Source organism: Dermochelys coriacea, chromosome 14 (genome assembly GCF_009764565.3).
Source record: "Dermochelys coriacea isolate rDerCor1 chromosome 14, rDerCor1.pri.v4, whole genome shotgun sequence".
Taxonomy (NCBI): domain Eukaryota; kingdom Metazoa; phylum Chordata; order Testudines; family Dermochelyidae; genus Dermochelys; species Dermochelys coriacea.
This window is the reverse complement of record NC_050081.1, coordinates 487,548-508,613: the sequence shown is the minus strand read 5'-3', so window position 1 is coordinate 508,613 and position 21,066 is coordinate 487,548. Positions and strand designations below refer to the sequence as shown.

The 21,066-nt window shown below is 58.3% G+C and overlaps 2 protein-coding genes across 2 annotated transcripts; one reads left to right on the top strand and one right to left on the bottom strand.

Annotated features, from left to right (window-relative positions):
- The first annotated feature begins 2,276 nt into the window (after nt 1-2,276).
- Nucleotides 2,277-14,679, top strand: RAC3 (Rac family small GTPase 3). Its single transcript, XM_038371863.2, is given in 7 exon segments — nt 2,277-3,057; nt 10,141-10,212; nt 10,575-10,692; nt 12,428-12,490; nt 13,144-13,279; nt 13,282-13,330; nt 13,564-14,679. Coding segments are annotated over 7 exon segments (828 nt in total). The 5' UTR covers nt 2,277-2,797; the 3' UTR covers nt 13,694-14,679.
- Nucleotides 14,680-14,928: 249 nt separating this feature from the next.
- DCXR (dicarbonyl and L-xylulose reductase) lies at nt 14,929-19,783 on the bottom strand. Its single transcript, XM_043496515.1, is given in 8 exon segments — nt 14,929-15,126; nt 15,742-15,863; nt 15,988-16,052; nt 16,263-16,362; nt 16,713-16,755; nt 18,531-18,685; nt 19,463-19,560; nt 19,628-19,783. Coding segments are annotated over 8 exon segments (786 nt in total). The 5' UTR covers nt 19,731-19,783; the 3' UTR covers nt 14,929-15,026.
- Nucleotides 19,784-21,066: the final 1,283 nt, after the last annotated feature.

Below are 21,066 nucleotides of genomic sequence, written 5' to 3'. Positions count from 1 at the left end.
TGCAGATGTACCCTAAGTTCTTGGCAGAATATTGTTGGATTTAGAGGAATCTAAAAAGTCTCATCTCTGGCAGATTCTCACTCCTGCATCTTGCTGCTGAGCACAAGATGGCTGGAACTTCTCCAGCCAGACACAGTGGGGGAACTGCAGTAGCAGCTCCACAGTGGAGGTTGCATTGTTACTACCTTTTAAAGCTTCCTGACCCTGGAGGTCAATAGTAGCAAAACAGAGAATGAACCAGCCAGCTGCGGTGCAACACCCCTACACTGTCCTCCCAAGCAGATTAGAGTAACTTTCTTTTCATTATCTTTGTCCTAAATTACTAGAAGTGACTGGTGAGCAATGGAAACTTTGAGAGGATTGGTGTATGGAGAGGACTGGAGGTTTGGGGGTATAGGGCAGGGGCAAAACTATCCAGCTTCTATGTTCTTGACTTTCTCTTTCAAATGCTGTGTGAATGGTTCTCGTATCCTGGCCTCAGGCCACTAGCATCCTAACAAAGTGATCTCTTGTTTTGCTCTCTCATGCCTGTCTAGAGTAGTGATTCTCAAACTTATTTGATCATGCCCCCTTCTTTGTGTCTGTAGTAGGTTATTTCCCCCCTCCCTGCCTTCAGAGCTGGGCAGCTGGCGAGTAGCAGCTGCCAGTCAGGCGCTGAGCTCTGAAGGCAGCACTGTCACCAGCAGCAGTGCAGAAGGGTGGCAATACCATACCATCCATGCCATCCTTACTTTCTCCGCTGCTGCAGCTCTAAATGCGTGATATGTCTTTTTCCCCCAAAGCTTCTCAAGCTGCCCCTAGAATACATTGAGTGCCCCCCATTTTGAGAAACTCTGGTCTACAAATGATCAGTGCCTGTAAAGAGTCACCCTGTGGCAAAAACAGTTACACATATGAAGGTGGTGCCCTTGGGCTTCAGGTGCCAGCCTGCGAAAACATCCTGAATGTTTAATGGGGTTTGACTGGAGTCTGTGGGAAGAAGAAAACAAAATCTACTTTTTTTTTTTAATGCCTGTATAATTACTTACAAAAACTACACTAAAAGACCACTAGTAAGGTTGTGAAGTCAAATGCTCCAAAGCTAGGAAGTGCCAGTGCAGGTGGCCCATGCAACCTGAATACAATCCCCTTGACATATCCACTATGATACAGTCTTTAATTACACAATCACATCCTGTTTTTTCCAAAGGACCCCTGCCTCCTTCAGTGCACAGGACAAAGGGAACTTCACCACCCTCTGCCTCTTCCCAGGTGAATGTTGTGGGAAAGGCAAAGGAGCTGTCCCATTGCTCACAGAAGGGGAAGGAGGGAGCAGAGCCACCCTGAATTGCTGGCTTCGTCTGCTCCCTGTCCCCACCTGTGAGAATGGCTTTGGGTTGCTGAAGGGGAGCAGGAGAGAGAGAGAGAAGTCCTACAGCAGTTCTGATTGGCTGCTCTGCTGCAGGAAGCAGACAGGTGGGGTGAGCAGGCCAATCAAGGGTTTTTTTCCCCCAGGCATGGTTCAAATTCACTGTACAGGACTGGAGCTTCTTGAGTCTTTCCTGGGCTCTTCCAAACACCGAATGTACTTATAGCTCAATCTTTGTAAGGCCAGGAAACACAGTTAAGGTACATACCAGCCCTGGCCCACAACCTTAGAGCCTTGCCCCTGGGAGCTGGCAAGAGCCACTGGGACTAATTTTAACCCTAAATTAGTTTTAAATGTTCTTCTTTGAATGATTGCTCAGATCATTCCAACTAGGGGTTTGTGTGTGTGTGTGTGTGTGTGTGTGTGCACAGTTGTCAGAAAGTTTTTTCCCCTAGCAGCACCCAGCGGGTTGGCTGTGGAGCCCCTGAGTGGCGCCTTCATGGTGCCGGATATATACCCCAGCTGACCCGGTGCCGCCTCAGTTCCTTCTTACCGCCCATGATGGCCGTGGGAACTGTGGCATCTTACTTTGCAAGCTCTCCATGTTACCCTAACTTCTATTCGGACTGTTTGTATTTTGTAGTTGTTTAATTCTTAGTTATTGTAATTATAATTCTAGTTAGTTAGCTGTTGGACTGCGGCATTTACTTTCCACCCCGACTGCGTTCTCCTTGGGGGATTTACATGCCTAAGTCCCAGAGGTTCAAGCCCTGCAAGTCCTGCAACAAGCCCATGCCAACGGGTGACCCCCATGACACTTGCTTAAAGTGTCTGGGGGAAGCACCCAGCGGACAGTGGCAGATTTGTAAAGGATTCTGCCCCAGAATCAAAAAGGAGCGAGACTTTCACCTCAAGCAGCTCCTTATGGAGGTGGCACTTAAACCGCAACTGCACCAAGCTCATCGGTGCGCAGTGACCTGGTGGTAGGGATAGAAGCAGCACCATGAAAGGACTCTGGGCAAGAGACCGGCTGCCTGCCAGTCCCCAGTGTCGAAACCATCAGGATTGACCTGGCACCTGTCCTAATTCCCTGTTGCAGAAGCGCACCAGAAGCAGGGGAGGAGTGGCTCTCCGACTCAGAGACTCACCCCTTTGGAGCCGGCCAATGGGGCATGTCCCAGAGAGGAGCACCTAGGGCCGAAAACCTTGGAGCTGGCACCTTTGACTTCGGCCCCACAAGGGGGACCATCAAGTCGAGTGCCATTGGACTCCCCAGCTAGATCATTGAGGTGTGGAATTGCCATCCAGCCCAGACACCACTGAGGCTGAGGGGGACACTCATTGCCATGACAGCACCCCAGTCCTTTGAGCCAAGCCTCCAGTACTGCAACGTGTGGCACCGTCTCGAGGCAAACCGGCGACGTTCCATCACTCGGCACTGTCAGTGGAATGAAGGCACTGGTTGCACTCATGGCACTGCTCCAGGTTGCACCAGCGCTCCCGATTACACCGCCGATCCTCATCACGCAGCTGGTCCTGCTCCCGGCACCAGTCATCCAAAAGTTACCCATGCAGCAACCTCTGAACCGTGGGTGCTGGAGGTGTCAGCCAGTCGCCCCACCCCATCGGAAGGTGCTGAGGAGGTACGGTTGCTCTACATCCCCGGAAACCAACCCCCAGCTCCTAGCCAGATCTAGGAAGTCACAGAGGTGGAGTTTGCACTAGATTCTGAAAGGATCCACAAAAAGAAAGGAGTACTTGTGGCACCTTAGAGACTAACAAATTTATTAAAGCATAAGCTTTCATGAGCTACAGCTCACTATCTCGGATGCATTTGGTGGAAAAAAACAGAGGAGAGATTACACACACAACACACACACACACACACACCACACAAGAGAGAGAGAGAACATGAACACAAGGGGTTCATCATACACACTGTAAGGACAGTGATCACTTAAGATAAGCCATCACCAGCAGCAGGGGAGGAAAGGAGGAAAAACCTTTCATGGTTGACAAGCAAGGTAGGCTAATTCCAGCAGTTAACAATATATCGAGGAACAGTGGGGGTGGGGTGGAGGGAGAAATACATGGGGAAATAGTTTCTTGTGTAATAACTCATCCACTCCCAGTCTCTATTCAAGCCTAAGTTAATTGTATCGAGTTTGCAAATTTCCAATTCGCATCTCTCGTTGGAGTCTGTTTTTGAAGCTTTTTTTGTTGAAGTATAGCCACTCTTAGTCTGTGATCGAGTGACCAGAGAGATTGAAGTGTTCTCCAACTGGTTTTGAATGTTATAATTCTTGACGTCTGATTTGTGTCCATTCATTCTTTAGGTAGAGACTGTCCAGTTTTGGCCAATGTACATGGCAGAGGGCATTGCTGGCACATGATGGCATATATCACAGTGGTACGCAGGTGAACGAGCCTCTGATAGTGTGCTGATGTGATTCACTGGATGACTGAGGCCTGGTTCTATGTTAGCACCTGAACTCCCCTGACGGCTTGAGTTTCTCCTCAGCCTGCTTGCACATCCCCACCCCTCCAATATCCATAGAGCTAGGGCCTGTCCCTCCTCACCCCCCAGGCCTTGATTTCCTACCCTTTGCTTGTGCGATTCCGGCTCAATGCCTGTGTCCATGTGAAGGGGGAGGGATTTTCTGGCTGGGAGGTTTGGCTGACATCCAACCACTGTCCTATTGCAGATTTTTTGTAGGCAATCCAGAATATGTGGCCTACGGAACTCATTGCCCCATGATGGCAGGGTGCTGGTGCCCGGGCAGGCGTTCCCCACCCCCTGGATCAGGGAGCCGCTGCCTGCGAGCGGAGGAGCCTGGCTCGTGCGGGCGGGTAGTTCGAGGCGCCCCGCGGAGATGCTCTAGCGCGCCCCCCGCGGGAAGCCCCGGCAGCGGCTGCGGGGCCCCCGGGGCGCTGTGGCGGCCGGCGGAGACCCTCGCACGGGGCGGGGGGGTGGGCGCAGGGCGGAGTCTTCAGCCGCCTTGGCTTCGGCTCCCCCCGCCGGGGGCTCGGCTTGCGCTCGGCTTCGTCGCCCCGCCGGCTCCGGTCCTCACGTGCGGCGGAATCGCAGAGGCGCCGCCATCCCGGGGCAGATGCAAGGCGATCCAAGTGATGTGGTGGTGGGAGAACCCGGTTGAGGCGCCGGGCCGGCAGCGGGGCGAGCCCGGGCGGGGCCCAGGGGCCGGCGCGCGGGAGAAGCGAGTCCCGGGGTCGGCCGAAGGGGGGCGAGGCGGGGCCTGAAGAACCAGAAAAACACCCTGGATTGGTCCCCAGGCCCGCCGGCAGCGCCGCGCCCCAGAGGTCTCCTGAACGGCCCCTTCCCTCCCCGCCTCGCACCCCGCCTCCCCCCTCCCGCCCTGTGTCGCCCCCCAGCCCTGTGTCTCCCCCTCCCCCGCATCGCCCCCCTGCCCTGTGTCTCCTCCTCCTCCTGCATCACCCAGGGCCCTGTTTCTTCTCCTCCCCCCCACTCCCCGCATCGCCCCCCGGCCTCCCCCCTCCCGCCCCTGTGTCGCCCCCCAGCCCGTTGTCCTCCCCCTCGCCCCGCATCGCCCCGGCCTCCCTCCCGGCCCTGTGTCTTCCCCCACCCCCCCATCACCCTCCGGCCTTCCCCCTCCCGCATCGCCACGGCCTCTCCCCCCGGCCCGTGTCTCCCCTCCTCCCCCCCCGCCCCCCGGCCCCCCCCTCCCGCCCTGTGTCGCCCCCAGCCCTGTGTCTCCCCCTCCCCCCGCATCGCCCCCGCCTCCCCCCCCCGGCCCTGTGTCTCCTCCCTCCTCCTGCATCACCCCAGGGCCCTGTTTCTCCCCCCCCACCCCCCGCATCGCCCCCTGGCCTCCACCCTCCCGCATCGCCCCGGCCTCCCCCCCCGGCCCTGTGTCTCCTCTCCTCCCCCCGCATCGCCCTGGCTTCCCCCCCCCGCCCTGTGTCCTCCTCCCACCCCCCCCGCATCGCCCCCGGCCTCCCCCCCGCCCCTGTGTCTCCTCCCCTCATCGCCCCCCAGCCCTGTGTCTCCCCCCTCCCCCCGCATCGCCCCGCCTCCCCCCCCGGCCCTGTGTCCCCCCCCCCGCATCGCCCCGGCCTCCCCCCCCCGGCCCTGTGTCTCCTTCCCCTCCCCCCGCATCGCCCCGGCCTCCCCCCTGGCCCTGTGTCTCCTCCCCCCACCCCCTGCATCGCCCCCGGCCTCCCCCCCCGCCCCTGTGTCTCCTCCCCCTGCATCGCCCCCCGGCTCTGTCTTCCCCCCTCCCCCGCATCGCCCCCGGCCTCCCCCCCTGGCCCTGTGTCTCCTCCCCCTGCATTGCCCCCCCAGCCCTGTGTCTCCCCCCTCCCCTGCATTGTTCCCCCTCCCCTGTGTCTCCTTCCCCTCCCCGCATCGCCCCCTCGCCTCCCCCCCCGGCCCTGTGTCTCTCCCCCACCCTTGCATCGCCCCGGCCTCCCCCCCCGACCCTGTGTCTCCTTCCCCTGCATCGCCCCCCGGCCCTGTGTCTCCCCCCTCCCCCTGCATCGCCCCCGGCCTCCCCCCCGGGCCCTGTGTCTCCTTCCCCCGCATTGCCCCCCAGCCCTGTGTCTCCCCCCCTCCCCCCCATGGCCCCCGCCTCCCCCGTCCTGCCCCTGTGTCTCCCCCGGCCTCCCCCCCCCGCATTGTTCCCCCTCCCCCTGCATGTGTCCCCTCCCCTGTGTCTCCTTCCCCTCCCCGCATTGCCCCCTGGCCTCCCCCCCGGCCCTGTGTCTCTCCCCCACCCTTGCATCACCCCGGCCTCCCCCCCGGCCCTGTGTCTCCTCCCCCTGCATCGCCCCCCGGCCCTGTGTCTCCTCCCCCCGCATCGCCCCCCGGCCTCCCCCCTCCTCCCCCTGTGTCTCCTCCCCCTGCATCGCCCCCCGGCCCTGTGTCTCCCCCTCTCCCCGCATCGCCCCCGGCCTCCCCCCCGCATCGCCCCCCAGCCCTGTGTCTCCCCCCGGCCTCCCCTCCCGCCCTGTGTCTCCTCCCCCCCTGCAGTGTCCCCCCTCCCCTGTGTCCTCCTTCCCCTCCCCGCATCGCCCCCTGGCCTCCCCTGTGTCTCCCCCTCCGCATCGCCCCCGGCCTCCCCCGCCCCGGCCCTGTGTCTCCCCCCCGCATTGCCCCCCGGCCCTGTGTCTCCCTCCCTCCCCCCGCATCGCTCCCTCCCCCACATCGCCCCCGCCCTGTGTCTCCCTCCCCCCCGCATCACCCCTTGGCCCTGTATCGCCCCACAAGCCCTTCCCAGCCTTTCTCCCCTCAGGGCTTTTGCTTCCCCCCACAACACTCCCCTGGCCCTGTCTCTCCTCCCCCATCTTTCTCTCCTCTGGGGCTGTGTCCCCCACCCACATCGCCCCCAGGCCTTGTGTCTCCCTTTCCCCCCACATCACCCCCCGGCCTCTGCCCCCCAGCCTGTGTCTCTCCCCCCGCATCACCCCCCCAGCCATGTATCTCTCTCTCCCCCCCGCCGCATCGCCCCTTGGCCCTGTATGCCCCCGCAACACCCCCCTCCCAGCCTTTCCCCCCTCAGGACTTTTGCTCCCCCCCACAGCGCTCTCCTAGCCCTGTCTCTCCTCCCCGTCTTTCCCGCCCGGGTCTGTGTCCCCCACCCACATCGGCCTCGCCCCCTGGCCCTGTGTCTCCCTTCCCCCTCTGCATCGCCCCCGGCCTCCCACCCCGGCCGTGTGTCTTCCCCCCCGGCATCACCCCCTGGCCCTCTATCGCCCCACAATGCCCCCCTCAGGGCTTTTGCTCCCCCCACAGCGCCCCCCTGGCCCTGTCTCTCTCCCCCGTCTTTCCCTCCTCTGGGTCTGTGTCCCCCACCCGCAGCGCCCCCCCCCCTCCCGGCCCTGTGTCTGCCCTCCCCAGCCTCTCCCTCTCACCCCCGCATCACCGTCTGGTCCTGTATCTCCCTCCCCCGCAGCGCTCCTCCGGCCCTATGTCTCCCTCCCTGCCCTCTGTTCCGCTCCCCCCACAGCACCCCCTCGCTCTGTCTCTCCCCTCCCTGGCTTTCCCCCCCTCTCCAGGCCTGTGTTCCCCCTGCAGTGCCCCCTGGTCCTGTGTCTCCCATCCCCAGCCTTCCCCCACTGCACTGCTGTCTGGCCCTGTATCTCCATCCCCAGCAGCACCCCGCCCCCTGGCTCTGTATCTCTTGCCCACTCCAGCACCCCCAGACCTGTATCTTCCTCGCCCCAGCAGGGCACCCGCCCCAGCGACGTTTCATCCCCGCCAGCCATGGGTGTCCCCCTCTCAGCAGTGTGCCCTCCCAGTCATGCCCCCCCCCCCACAGGCCACAGTGTCCCTTCAGCTGCGCAGGCCCCCTGGCCATCTCCCCCATTTTGATGCAGTCTCAGGAAATTGGTTACATTTCACTGGCAGTGAAGGGAGAATTTGGGGACCAGTCTGCTACCCACCCCTGTTTTGTCTCCTTATCCTATTCCATCAGACATCTCCCTCCCTCATGGCTCACTCCTGTGCTGGCCCCATATCCATCCCATAGGATCCACCTCACCCTGGTTCCACCTCTATATCCCAGTCTGCCCTGCCCTGTCCTACCCTATCCCTAGCTCATCCCAGTGCCTTCTTGTCCTGTTGTATGCTCCCTCCTCCACCCCGGCTTACCCTGGTGCCATATCCATATCTCAGACACTCACCTTTGTGTCGTGTCTTTATCCCGTCCCATTGGACACCCCCATCCAGCCTCGTCTCATGCCGGTACCATCGCTGTATCTCTATCCATTGGACACTGCTCCAGCTCATCCTGGTGCCATCTCTGTAGCCCACCCCGGCGTATCCCCATGCTGACACACCCTGGTGCTTTGCACCTCATCCTGTCAGCAACACTAGCACCAATGGACTAGCCCCAAACAACCAGATCTGAATTATGTGGAAGACCTGGCATCTGAGCATATCATGCCACAGCGTGAAATGCAAAATGCAGGAAGACTGGCCAAATTCACATGTGGCTGTGAACAATGGAAGGGATCTTGGGCGGACAGAGTGCTAGGCAGGCCTGAAGAAGAACATTTGCCATCAGTTCTGGGCACCCTAACTCCGTAGAAATTGGGGTGAGATGTTCTGAGAAAGGCCATAATAATGAGCGGCTGAGGCCTTTGGGGTTGTCATTTACTTCATGTCCCTACTCCCCCCCCCCCCAGCAGTTAGTCAAGATAATATGATTTAGCACCTTCTGAAGGAACTGATACTGGCCGCTGCTGGAGACAGGAGATGGAGCTGGATTCTTATTGTTGGGACTTGTAATACAATAACTCCCAAGGGCCCCAGCCATTGTACAAATATACAGTAGGGGGGGAAGCTGTGACCCAGAGAGTTGACAGTCTAAATAGACAAGACATACAGAGCGTTGGCAGGGAAACAGGCCTAGAGAGGGGAAGTGACTTGTCCACAGCAGGTCAGTGGCAGAGCCAAGAGGAGAACCAGGTCTCCTTACTCCCTGTTCAGGTCTTTGTTCCCTGGACCTTGGTCTTATCTGATGCAATAATGTCTGTATTTCATCCCTATGATGGGGAGAGCTGTTCTACTTCAGTGTTCAAATCACTGAGTGGGATGAGAAAGCAATTCCCTTGACTCATAGGTGCTGGAACTAGAGGTGCTGGGCATGCTGCCACACCCCCTGGCTGGAAGTGGTTTCCATTATATGCAGGATTTACACTTTGGTTCAGTGGCTCTCAGCACCTCCATTATACCAGAGGTGGGCAAACTACAGCCCGCGGGCCACATCCAGCCCGCGGGACTGTCCAACCTGGCCCATAAGCTCCCAGCTAGGGAGGCTAGCCCCGGCCACTCCCCCGCTGTCCCCCCTCCCCCACAGCCATGTGGGCAGAGCTCTGGGCGGTGGGGTTGCGTGCTCCTGCAGGGCAGAGTGGCAGCGTGTGTAGCTTTGGCTGGGCGGCATGGCTCCCAGACATGCTGCTCTGAGCAGCATGGTAAGGGGGCCAGGGTTGGGGAGTTGCATAAGGGGCAGGAGGTCTGGGGGGAAGTCAGGGGGCAGGGAGCAGGGGGCGGTTGGATGGGGTGGAGGTCCGGGGGGGGCAGAGGATGGGGAACAGGGGGGCGGGGTAGATAGGAGGTGGGGTCCCAGGGGGCGGGGTTCCCAGGGGGCAGTCAGAGGACAAGGAGCAGGGGGGGTTGGATGGGTCAGGGGTTCTGAGGGGGGCAGATAGGAGTCAGGGGCCAGGCTGTTTAGGGAGGCATAGCCTTCCTTACCCGGCCCTCCATACAGTTTCGCACCTCGGGCCAAAAAGTTTGCCCATCCCTGCATTATACACATTGTTCCGGTGTGCCTGCCTTGACTTATCAGAAATGCTTTCCATAAAGGAGGAACAAGGAAAGTTACCCTTGGCCAGCACGAAGTGTTTTGTCGAAGAAGGCAGTAATGGGAAGTCACATGATTTAAAGCCCCATTCTGGTTGGGGCCTGTGATGCTGTAGCTGCTTAGGCCAGGGCTTTGGAGGCTGGCGCCTTTGCAGCGTGTCACCACATGTCACTGGTTATGCCAATAAACACGTCTTGAGTGTGGGGTAGCAATCTTTGAAAGTGGTGCTCTAGTCAGGAATAGCTCCCTGTTGGAACATGGTCAGATGTGTGCTAGGACACAGCATTTGGTGTGTTCAGACCTGGTCCCGGACCCCTAGAGTGCTGGAGATTCTGGGCAGCACAGTTTTGCCTTTTTACTGACTAAAGCTCCAACTTGCTGCTTGTACCCTTTTCTCCTGTGGACTCTCCCATTCCTCCACATCATGCTCTGCCCTTTCCCCCTCTGCAGGGCTGTGGGGAAGACCTGCCTACTGATCAGTTACACCACTAATGCCTTCCCTGGAGAGTATATCCCCACTGTGTGAGTACTGGCACTGTGCTCTTTGCACAGTTGTTAAGGGGGGGGAGGGGTGGGTGTGTATGTGTCTGTGTGTGTGTGAATTATGATCATGTGATGATTCCAGGGCTTATTTTGTGCCCGGGCTTGCCGGGGCTGAGCCCCAGCACCTCTGGGCTTGGCAGTTCAGAGCCCTGGCACCTCTGGGCTTGCTGAAACAATAATGAATGTAAAAAAGTTACTTGAGCCCCAGCACCTTATTTCTTGAGCCCTCGCACCTTTCATTACAAATTAAGCCCTGGACAATTCCCTTCTACCCCATCCTGGGATTGTGTTCCTGTAATGGGTTCCCTCGTTGTCACTAACAGGGATTCTTCCTGTGGCAGGTTTGATAATTATTCTGCCAATGTCATGGTGGATGGGAAGCCAGTGAACCTGGGTCTCTGGGATACAGCAGGGCAAGAGGACTATGACCGACTGCGGCCCCTCTCCTACCCTCAGACAGTGAGTGAACAGCCTGGGCTGGCCTCGTTCTGCTCCCTGCATTGTGGGTGGGGTGGTCTCTGGATACACCCTTTGCTTCTCTTTGACAGGTTCCCAGTTTCTGAAGCTGGGAGTTTGTGTTTGCATCACTGGAGATGCTACCTTGTAGGATAAGGAGAACAGGTGTCTCTTTCCCCCTGCAGACCATCCAGGTGATTCCTGCTGCTTTCTGGGGGCCATTTGAAGTGCAAAAGCCTACAGTTTGTTTTGGGGCATTTGCATACCACTAATGTGCTGGGGGGCATGTGGAGGAGAGAGAGAGAGAGAGTAAGTACAGCAGGGGTCGGCAACCTTTCAGAAGTGGTGTGCTGAGTCTTCATTTATTCACTTTAATTTAGGGTTTCGTGTGCAGTAATACATATTAACGTTTTTTAGAAGGTCTCTCTCCATAAATCTATATATTATAACTAAACTTCTGTTGTATGTAAAGTAAACAAGGTTTCCAAAATGTTTAAGAAGCTTCATTTAAAATTAAATTAAAATGCTGATCTTACCGCACTGGCCCGCTCAGCCCGCTGCCAGCCTGGGGTTCCGTTCACCTAGGCCAACTGCAGGCTGAGCGGGACCTGTGGCCAGGACCCCAGCTGGCAAGGGGCTGGCAGCCAGAACCCCAGATTGGCAGTGGGCTGAGTGGCTCAGCTCGCTGCCGGTCTGGGGTTCCGTCCACCGGCTCCTGCCAGCTAGGGTCCCTGCTGCCGGTTTGGGATCCCAGCCCTGCCCACATAGAGTGGGTACCTACCTTCTCCCTGGTTCTAGCCCATTCTCTTCCTCTTCTCTGCACTGAGCACAGGGCTGGGGGTGAAGGAGCAGGCGGGGTGTAGGGTCTGGCCAGGAGCTAGAATGAGGGCGGGGCTCAGGGTTGGGGCAGGAGGTTTGGGTGTGGAGTGCTTACCTGGGCAGCTCCTATTTGGTGCGAGGGGTGCAGGTGCTCCTGTTTGGTGCTCAGGGTGAGGGTGGGAATGTGGGGGGTGCAGAGTCAGGGCATAGGGGTGTGGGGACCTGGGTATGTGTGGGGGGTGCAGGAGTCAGGCAGGAGCTGGGTATGTGTGCGGGGTGCTGGAGTCAGGGCTGTGATCGTGGGGGGGGGTACGGGTCAGTGCAGAGGGCTGGGGGTGTGGGCTAGGGTCGTGGGCATGCTCCCAGCCCCCTGCCTAGAGCGGCTCATGGCTCTTCTCTGTCTCCTCCCTGGAGCAGCTCTCCGCTTCTCCCCCTCCCTCACAGGGCCATCAGCTGATCAGCGGCAGGGAGGGAGAGGAGGAGGGGCAGGAATTCAGCACGCTGGGGGAAGAGGCAGGGGAGGGGGGAGTTTGTCTGCCCTGCAGCAGTAGCTGGCAGGACCAAGCTTTTTCACCCTGTCCCCGCGGGGGCGGAGGGCGGAGAAGAGTGGGCTGGGGCGGGCAAGATTTTTAAAGGCCCGCTGTTGCCTGCCATGGGTCCCCGGCCGCCAGCCCCGCTCAGCTCGCTGCCAGCCTGGGTTGCCGACCCCTGAGTACAGCATGGTGCTCTGATTGGTAGCTGAGGAGCTGCCCCCACAGAAAATGTCATTTATTTTTGGTCTTTCAGTGGAGGGCTTTCCTTACCCCTCTCCAGTGCTCTGCAGGGTGAGGGGCTAACTGTCCCTGACTGATGCCCCACTAGTCCTTGGCTATTGCTGCTGGATTCTTTCCTAGTGGCTAATGCTATTGTCCCCTCACAGGATGTCTTCTTGATCTGCTTCTCCCTGGTGAGTCCAGCCTCATTTGAGAACGTCCGAGCCAAGGTAACTCGCTTTCTTCTTTTTGGGGAGGGAGGAGGAATGGCAAGGTCCCTTGCCCCCATGAGGGGCAGACAAACCCACTGCTGTACCATGTAATCTTGTCATTGGCAGCACTGGGTCTTGGCACAAGCATAGAGTGTGGGGAGCCCAAGGTCAATATAGTTGGATGAGCATAAGCAACAATCCCTGCCCCTCGGAGACAAAGCCGAAATCTCTCGAATGGAGTTTCTCAAGCCCTCCTATGAAAACCAGAGGAGAGGAGGCAGCTGCAGAGTGGAAGAGGTGCCTGAGCCACATCAGCCATTCTTTCTTTGGCTATGTCCCGGCCTTCTGAAATCTGAGATTTAGATAAAGCAGAGAGTGTCCTAGAAACAAACATGGGGCAAAGGGGAAGCAGCATGGTATAGAAATGGGGCAGGAAACCTGTCTACTATCCCCAGCTGTGCCACCGACTTGCTGTGCAGCTTTCCCTCTGTGCCTCAGTTTCCCCAATTGTATTGACTTCTCTTTATAAATGGTTAAGAGCTACATATAAAACTGTCTTCTGTGCTGACTGTTACTAGTATTTCAGTATAGTGCCTTGGGGCACTATATACCTAATAAATGAGCAACTGGTTAAATATGCTGCAAGATTCTTTCCCTACTGTCTCTGACAGTTCTCAGTGAACTACTCTGTTTTAGTGTACCCAGAGGTCCGGCACCACTGTCCTAATACTCCCATCATCCTGGTGGGCACCAAGCTGGACTTGAGGGATGACAAGGACACCATTGAAAGGCTGCGTGATAAGAAACTGGCCCCATAACCTATCCCCAGGGCCTGGCCATGGCACGGGAGATTGGTAAGTCTTGGCTACCTATTCTGATGAGAGCTGGAGCCCCTCACTGGGCCCGGCTTGTCATTTCCAGGGGAGACTTTTTATCGTAACACCTGGGAGCCTAGTTGTGGACCAAGTCACTACTGTGCTAGGCACTGAAGAAATATGGAACAAAAGGACAGTCCCCGCTCCAAAGAGTTTACAGTCTAAGCCAGGTCTTTCTAGGCTTGGAGTGGTTGAGACAGATCTCTCTTCCCACAGGGTCAGTGAATATCTTGAGTGCTCAGCTCTGACACAGCGGGGCTTGAAGACAGTGTTTGACGAAGCTATCCGTGCTGTATTGTGCCCCCCACCTGTGAAGAAGCCTTGCAAGAAGTGCACTGTGTTCTGAGGATGTTGGCGAGGTGCTGACTCAGCATGTCCTTGTCATCCTCCTCCAACAGATTGAGTGTTCACTGGGTGCTTCTGGAGGGGGCTGTGATGTGTGGGGCCCTTCATCATGTACGAAGTCAGTGTTTTTTAAATGTCTCTTTGATTTATCGTCAGTGTTGATGTGAAGGGGCAGTGGGGGTGGGAGGTTAGGTGGATGCTGTGCAGCCCCTAGGGAGGAGCACGGGGTGCGGCAGGGTAGCTCCCTGAGATAGTGAGGTGCAGCTCTCCTTAACTTGAAGTTGAAGAGGCTTAAGACACCCATTCTGTGATGGAAGCACCTCTGCTTGCCAACGCACAGGGGGAGACAGGTGGGGAGAATCCCTAAGGGGGTGGGTAGGGACCATTGTGTGATAGTTTGTGAATGACAAAACCAGCTAGAAGGGTAGCGGGCCTCCTCACCCCAGCACATTGCTGGTGATACTTAACTAACCGGTGCGCTAAGGAGATGTGCCAGAGGCTTATGGGAGCCAAATAACTAACTCCAGGAGTGGTGAAAATAAGCAGAAGACAGAGGCTGAAGAAGTTACTATTAGCTTTATTGAGTACTAATCACTAGTCAAGCTCAGTGAGTGAAATAGTCCTGTGCACTTAGTGCCTTTTAGGGCACTACCTTGGGCACTGTTCCCTGCCCATCAGTCATGGCAGAAGGATGTTTAGCAGGGGGCCTCTCCTTCCTCATTCAGTCTCTGCAGAGCAGGGCTGAGGTTGTTGCCTCTTTTTTCTATCAAAACCATAAAAGAGGTAGTGAGGAGTCTGGTAGCTACTCCCTCCCTTTCCTGCTGGGAGTATGGTGCTGGGCTTTATCGGTTTGGATGGAGCAGGGAGAGCTTTTGAAGGTTTTTGGGGGGGGGAAGGGTCAGAACAAAGACAGGTCCTGTTTCTAATCATCATGTAGAGTGACAAGATAAACACCTCTTATTTTGGTACAATAACATTCTCCATGAAGGAGTGTGGTGGCTTTGTTCGGAGCAGAGAGCACAGCTTTTGGAGGAACAGCCATGTCTTCAACAGTGGAATGACCTGCCACACTTTTCTGACAGGTCCCAACCCTGTTAATATCCGTCTACCCCTCCCCTCTTGTGATCTGAGTCACTCATTGTCTCTCCATCACGTTTAGAATCACTTAGTAACAATAGGTTTCAGAGTAGCAAACCGTGTTAGTCTATATTTGCAAAAAGGAGTAATTGTGGCACCTTAGAGACTAACAAATTTATTTGAGCATAAGCTTTTGTGAGCTACAGCTCACTTAAGGAATGATTCTCTCCTTGGGGTGCCAATGCAGATGTATCATCTTAGGAGACGAGGAAAACCCCCATCACCAGCAGCGAGACACCTGTTGTCATAGCACTCTTGTCACTCAGCAGGAAGAGGATGCTGTTCACACACATCCATCTACCTCTGGAATAGACACAGAGAGAGGGCAACAGCTGAGGCAACCCCACAAATTGCACTAGCAGCAGGAAAAGAAACCTACACACTTTTCAAGAGCCCTGGCCCATCATTCTGCCTTCCAGCTGTGTCTCTTGGCCAATAAGGAGACATAAATGAGAGGGGAGAGATTCCCCCTCCCTGCACTGGGCTGTCTGTGCAGTGAATGAGACAGTGTGGCTGGTCCTTTGGCATTCAGAAGCCCTTGCTGTGTTCCCAGGATGGATGGTTGGCTGATGACAGGGTCATAGCATTGAGTGTTGTTATCCTCCAGCGGTCAATCCTGTTGCTGGTGAGGAGGGTAAAAATGTCCCCTGCCACCCTCAAACAAACCCACGTTGGGAAGGTTTTGGAGGAGGGAAGACCTTGACTGGTTCTCGCTTGCTCCAAGTGGAAACACGACAGCTGCTTCAAGGATTTCGCACAAACTTGAGCAGAGCTGTATCATTGCTCTTCCTGGGCCTGGATGGCATTAGCCAGAGAGAGGCAGATGCACATGGCTGAGCAGCCAATTAGAAGGAGCACTAAGGATGCAGATTAGGCTGAATAGGAGCCAGCCCCAGTAGCAATCCCCACCACTGACCTGCAAACTTCCCCAGAGGAATTCGACTGATCATGGCAGCAGCTTTCTGAGGCTCACTCAGTTATATTCGCCCCATGTCAGTCATGACCACAGTGGGGTTCACGCTGTTCACCCGGATCTGTCACCAACAACAGTACATGAGGTAACTGAACTACCCTGAGAGAAACTGCCTCCACTTGTTCACTCCCACCCCATCTCAGAGATTGCACCTTCCCTGCTCTCTTGCATAGACTGGGTCTTACCTTGTGGGGTCCCAGCTCCAGAGCCATCACCTTGGTCAGCATATCTAAGGCACTTTTTGTAGAACCTTCAATAAAACCCAACAGAAGGAAAGAAGCTGAGTGCACAGCACCTGGGCTGGATCACACATGTTTGTGGCACCCATGCCTGGCCTTGAACTAGGTCAACATATTCACTGCTTCCAAACCCAGGTCCCTGGGCTTGTGGCTTCCAGCTAGTATAGGTCATAAATGGATTAATGGGCAGGTATGGAGTGTGCTGAAGATGAGACACTCACAGTAGACAGCATGATCCCGTAGAGCCCGCTGAGATGCCTGGCTCGAGACATTCACTATCGCTCCTTGCACCCCTCGTGCAATCATCTGCCGGGAAATGATCTGAAACACAGCACAAGAGAACAAGTGGTGAGGACTCATCCAACCCAGACCGTTGGTGCCTTCTTGGGGCATTAGAAGATCTTGCCAGAGCAATAACCCAAGTTGCCTCCCAGCTCTGAACTAAGAGACATGGTCAGAACTAAGGGGTGTAGCAGGATCAGCTACACCAAGCACAGCCTGTTCAACATACACAAACAAGGTCAGGCTCTTGTGGATCCTCACAAGGAGCAGAGATGCAGGCAAGGCTCCTAATGAAGACTTTTATTTCCATTGCACACATTGCTCCAGGGAAGCTGAAATGTCAGCTTATCTCTGGCTCCATCCCACTCCAGTTCACAGTCCCGTCTCACCTGGGAAACATGAAACACGGCCCGAAGATTCACATCGAAAGACCTATAAAATAAATTGTCCAAGTCAGAGAAAAAAAAATCACAACATTGTGGCAGCCCTGGAGGGGGGGCAGAAATAGGAGCCTGGGTGCTGCCAGCACCTCAGAAACACTGATCAGCCTGTGAAAAGAACTGGGTGTAAACTCCAGTCCAACTGGCTAGAGAAGTTCACCCCCTTGGAACTAGTCTTATCTAAACACAACCCATTAGCATTACAGAGCACCTAAATGCAATACACCCAGCAATGACCATTCACAGGAGATTAAGCTGTTTAGTTAGCACTTCCCCCCTGCAGCAGAGAAAAGAACATAACCAGGACTTCCTTGAGTTGTTTCCTATGGGACTCTCTTCTAACCTAGTACATTTATTAAAATTTAAAAAGAAGTGTCTCGGCCAGTGGCCCCTCCTAGCTCAGTCAAACCTTTACCTTGGCCATTCGATCCATCAGCTCTCACAGAGAGAGTACTGATCACAACACGTTGCTTGTGGTGTTTAGCCATTCCTTCAGCCACCGCTGGCCAGGCATATCACACTGCAGCCCATAACCCCAGTGATCCACCAGCCTCTGCCTCCCATGTAGCTCGATTACAGGCATGCGCCCCACACCTGCAAACCTTTATAAGGCTTCAAAATACTAAAGAAACCTCCTACAAAATATTTAACAGCATTTTCTTGTATTTGCCTCGATGAGATGCTGCTCCTTCCTCAGTCCAGAATTTCACCTTCTTCGCCCGCAGATGGTGTAACTGGACTAGCAAGTGCCCAGCTGTTTCATACCCCAGCTACTAGCCATCAATTAATCATTTGGAGTGCTACATTTGCACAACCTTTTCTTCTTTGCTTTGGGAATAAGGTACTACCCACCAAAGTGTTTCCTCCAAGAAGGGAGGAAATGTACCTCTACATCTGCGAGAGCTCACACCCAGTTTGAAACAGGGATGACAGAGAGACTCTTCTGAAGAACAATTTTTTGCTGTTGGAATGCACTGAAGAATAAGCAATTTCTGTTTCCCACCCAGGTAAGATCTCCCTGAATTCCCCTATCTTCTTTCCTCTCCATACCTTGGCCATCAAGTGAAGCCAGGCTGGTATTTGAATGGGAGACCTAGGGATAGAGGCTGTAGGGATAGTGTGGTTGAACAGTAGGGGACACGCTCCCCTCTGGGTTGGTTCTGACTATACTGCCTTAGCCTAGTGTTAAGAGGCAGTCTGGGTGACTCAGTAGGGTTTTTTCCCCTTGTGTCAGTTCTGACCCTCGTGCCTAATGCATTTTCCCAGTGGAGATATACCTAGTGAGCCAAAATAAGAAAAGTACTTTGGGTGCTGCTAGAAAGAATTATCTCCCAGCCTGCCAAAGGGAGGAGTGAACATCACCTACAGTCAGATGAGCAAGCTCTGCCCCGGCAAAGGGTAGAAGTGTCCTGATAGTTGCTTTGACTTTCAGTTCTGCAGAACAGCTGGGGCATAAGTGTGCCCTGGCACTCCCCAGAATGTCCTTGACATACTCCCTGTGCTGAGGACTCTGGGGTGGGGGCAGTGGCTCTGCAGGTCTGCTACACCAGGGAGAGAGAGGGCTATTGTATGCTGTGTGCCCACTGTGTGCTGACCTCAGGCTGAAGGGACTGGAGAGCCAGAAAGAACCACAGGCTCTGTCTCCAGCAGCCTTTGTGTTTATTAGAGCAGAACCCAGTCTCTCCCTTAGTATTGCCCTGCCTCCCTCAATTCCCTACCATATGCTCAGGCCCCTGGAGCTGCTATTAGCTTTGTGCCAGACCTTACCTGTCGAAGGCCTCCTTGGTCACTTCCAGGAAGGGCTGGAGCACAGCCACAGCTGCATTATTTACCAGCAGGTCAATGGTGCCCACCTTGCTCAGCGCTGCCGCGGTGGCATCCCAATCACCCAGGTCCACACAGAGTGTCTCAATCCCGGTACACTGGAGGACACAGCAGAGGGGCCAAAGATGATAGTGCACCAGGGAGGGTAGGAGGCTGCCCCTGGGGTGTGAGACTGCCCTCAGGGAGATCTGGGCCCCTGTCACTGAGGCAGGGTGGGTGGTCAGGCCTCCGGAGGCTGTGTCGTTGGAGCAGGACGGTTGGGGCCCTGAGGACCCTTGAGGGAATGGTGGGTGTCTGGGTCATGGGGGATTGGAGGCCCCCCAAGGAAAGGGTGTGTATGGACTGACCCCCCCTGGGAGGAGGGGTTGAAGACCCAACTGATGGAAGGGGGTGTCTGGGTCGGGTGGGTCCTGAGGGTGGAAGGTGTCCGGGCTGCTGGGGGCATCCTGAGGAAGTGTCCAGGCCAGTGGGGGGACCCTGGGGGATGTTCGGGCTGCTGGGGAGATGGGACCTCGAGGGGTGTCCAGGCTGCTGGCAGGGGGACGGGGACCTGGAGGAGGAACCGTAGGGGGTGTCTGGGCCGGGGGGGTGTGCGGGACCCGGGGGGGTGTCCAGGCTGCTGAGGGACCCTGTCCGGGCCAGTGTGGGGGTGTGTCCGGGCCGCTGGGGGGCACCTGGAGGCGTGTCCGGAGCTGCTGGGGGGACTCTAAGGGGGTGTCCTGGCCACTGGGGGGGAACACCTGGCGGGGGGACTCTGGGGGGGTGTCCGGGCCGCAGGGGGGTTGGCCCCGGGGGAAGCGCGCTTGGAGACGGGAGCGCCAGGGCAGGCGCTCGGCGGTGGCGTCCCGCGGGCGCGGCGGGGCCCGGCCCGTTACCTCCCGCTCCAGGCTCTCCAGGTCCGCCTGCGTCCGGCTCAGCGCGATCACCTGGGCCCCGGCTCCGCGCAGCGCCAGGGCCGCGGCCCGGCCGATCCCTGCAGGGTGAGAGGCGGTCAGAGCCGGGCCGGGCCGGGCCTCCCGCCCAGCCTGGGCCCTTCTTACCTTTGCCCGCCCCGGTCACCAGGGCCCGGCGGCCCGAGAAGCTCGGATCCGGCTCCATTCCGGGCGGGCGGCGAGCGCGGGTCCCACCCCGGACACGGGACATCGCGGGCCGACGCCCCGCCCGCTCCTGAGCGGCACCCCGCCCATCGGCCCATGCAGCCGGCCTGGGCGAGACCCCGCCATGGGGGGGGCGGGGCGAGGGGGCAGCCGGCCTGGGGCGAGACCCCGCCATGGGGGGGGCAGAGCGAGGGGGGCAGCCGGCCTGGGGCGAGACCCTGCCATGGGGGGGAGCAGAGCGAAGGGGGCAGCCGGCCTGGGGCGAGACCCCGCCATGCGGGGGGGGGCAGAGCGAGGGGGCAGCCGGCCTGGGGCGAGACCCCCCATGGGGGGAGCAGAGCGAGGGGGCAGCCAGCCTGGGGCGAGACCCCACCATGGGGGTGCAGAGCGACGGGGGCAGCCAGCCTGGGGCGAGACCCTGCCATGGGGGAGCAGCCGACCTGGGGCGAGACCCCGCCATGCAGGGAGGGGGGCAGAGCGAGGGGGGTAGCCGGCCTGGGCGAGACCCCGCCATGGGGGGGCAGAGCGAGGGGGCAGCCGGCCTGGGGTGAGACCCCCCATGGGGGGGTAGAGCGAGGGGCAGCTGGCCTGGGGCGAGACCCCGCCATGGGGGAGCAGAGCGAGGGGGGCAGCCGGCCTGGGGCGAGACCCCGCCATGCGGGGGGGGGGCCGAGCGAGGGGGGCAGCCGGCCTGGGGCGAGACCCCCCATGCGGGGGGGGGCAGAGCGGGGGGGCAGCCCGCCGGGGGCGAGACCCCGCCATGCGGGGGGGGGCAGAGCGGGGGGGGCAGCCGGCCTGGGCGAGACCCCGCCATGGGGGGGGCAGAGCCAGGGGGCAGCCGGCCTGGGGCGAGACCCGCCATGGGGGGGAGCAGAGCGAGGGGGGCAGCCAGCCTGGGGCGAGACCCCGCCATGCAGGGGGGGGGCAGAGCGAGGGGGGCAGCCGGCCTGGGGCGAGACCCCGCCATGGGGGGGCAGAGCCAGGGGGGCAGCCGGCCTGGGGCGAGACCCCGCCATGGGGGGGCAGAGCGAGGGGGGCAGCCGGCCTGGGGCGAGACCCCGCCATCGGGGGGAGCAGAGCGAGGGGGGCAGCCGGCCTGGGGCGAGACCCCGCCATGCAGGGAGGGGGGGGCAGAGCGAGGGGGGCAGCCGGCCTGGGGCGAGACCCCGCCATGGGGGGGGCAGAGCGAGGGGGGCAGCCAGCCTGGGGCGAGACCCCGCCATGCGGGGGGGGGGCAGAGCGAGGGGGCAGCCGGCCTGGGGCGAGACCCCGCCATGGGGGGGGGCAGAGCCAGGGGGCAGCCAGCCTGGGCGAGACCCCGCCATGGGGAGGAGCAGAGCCAGGGGGGCAGCCGGCCTGGGGCGAGACCCCGCCATGCGGGG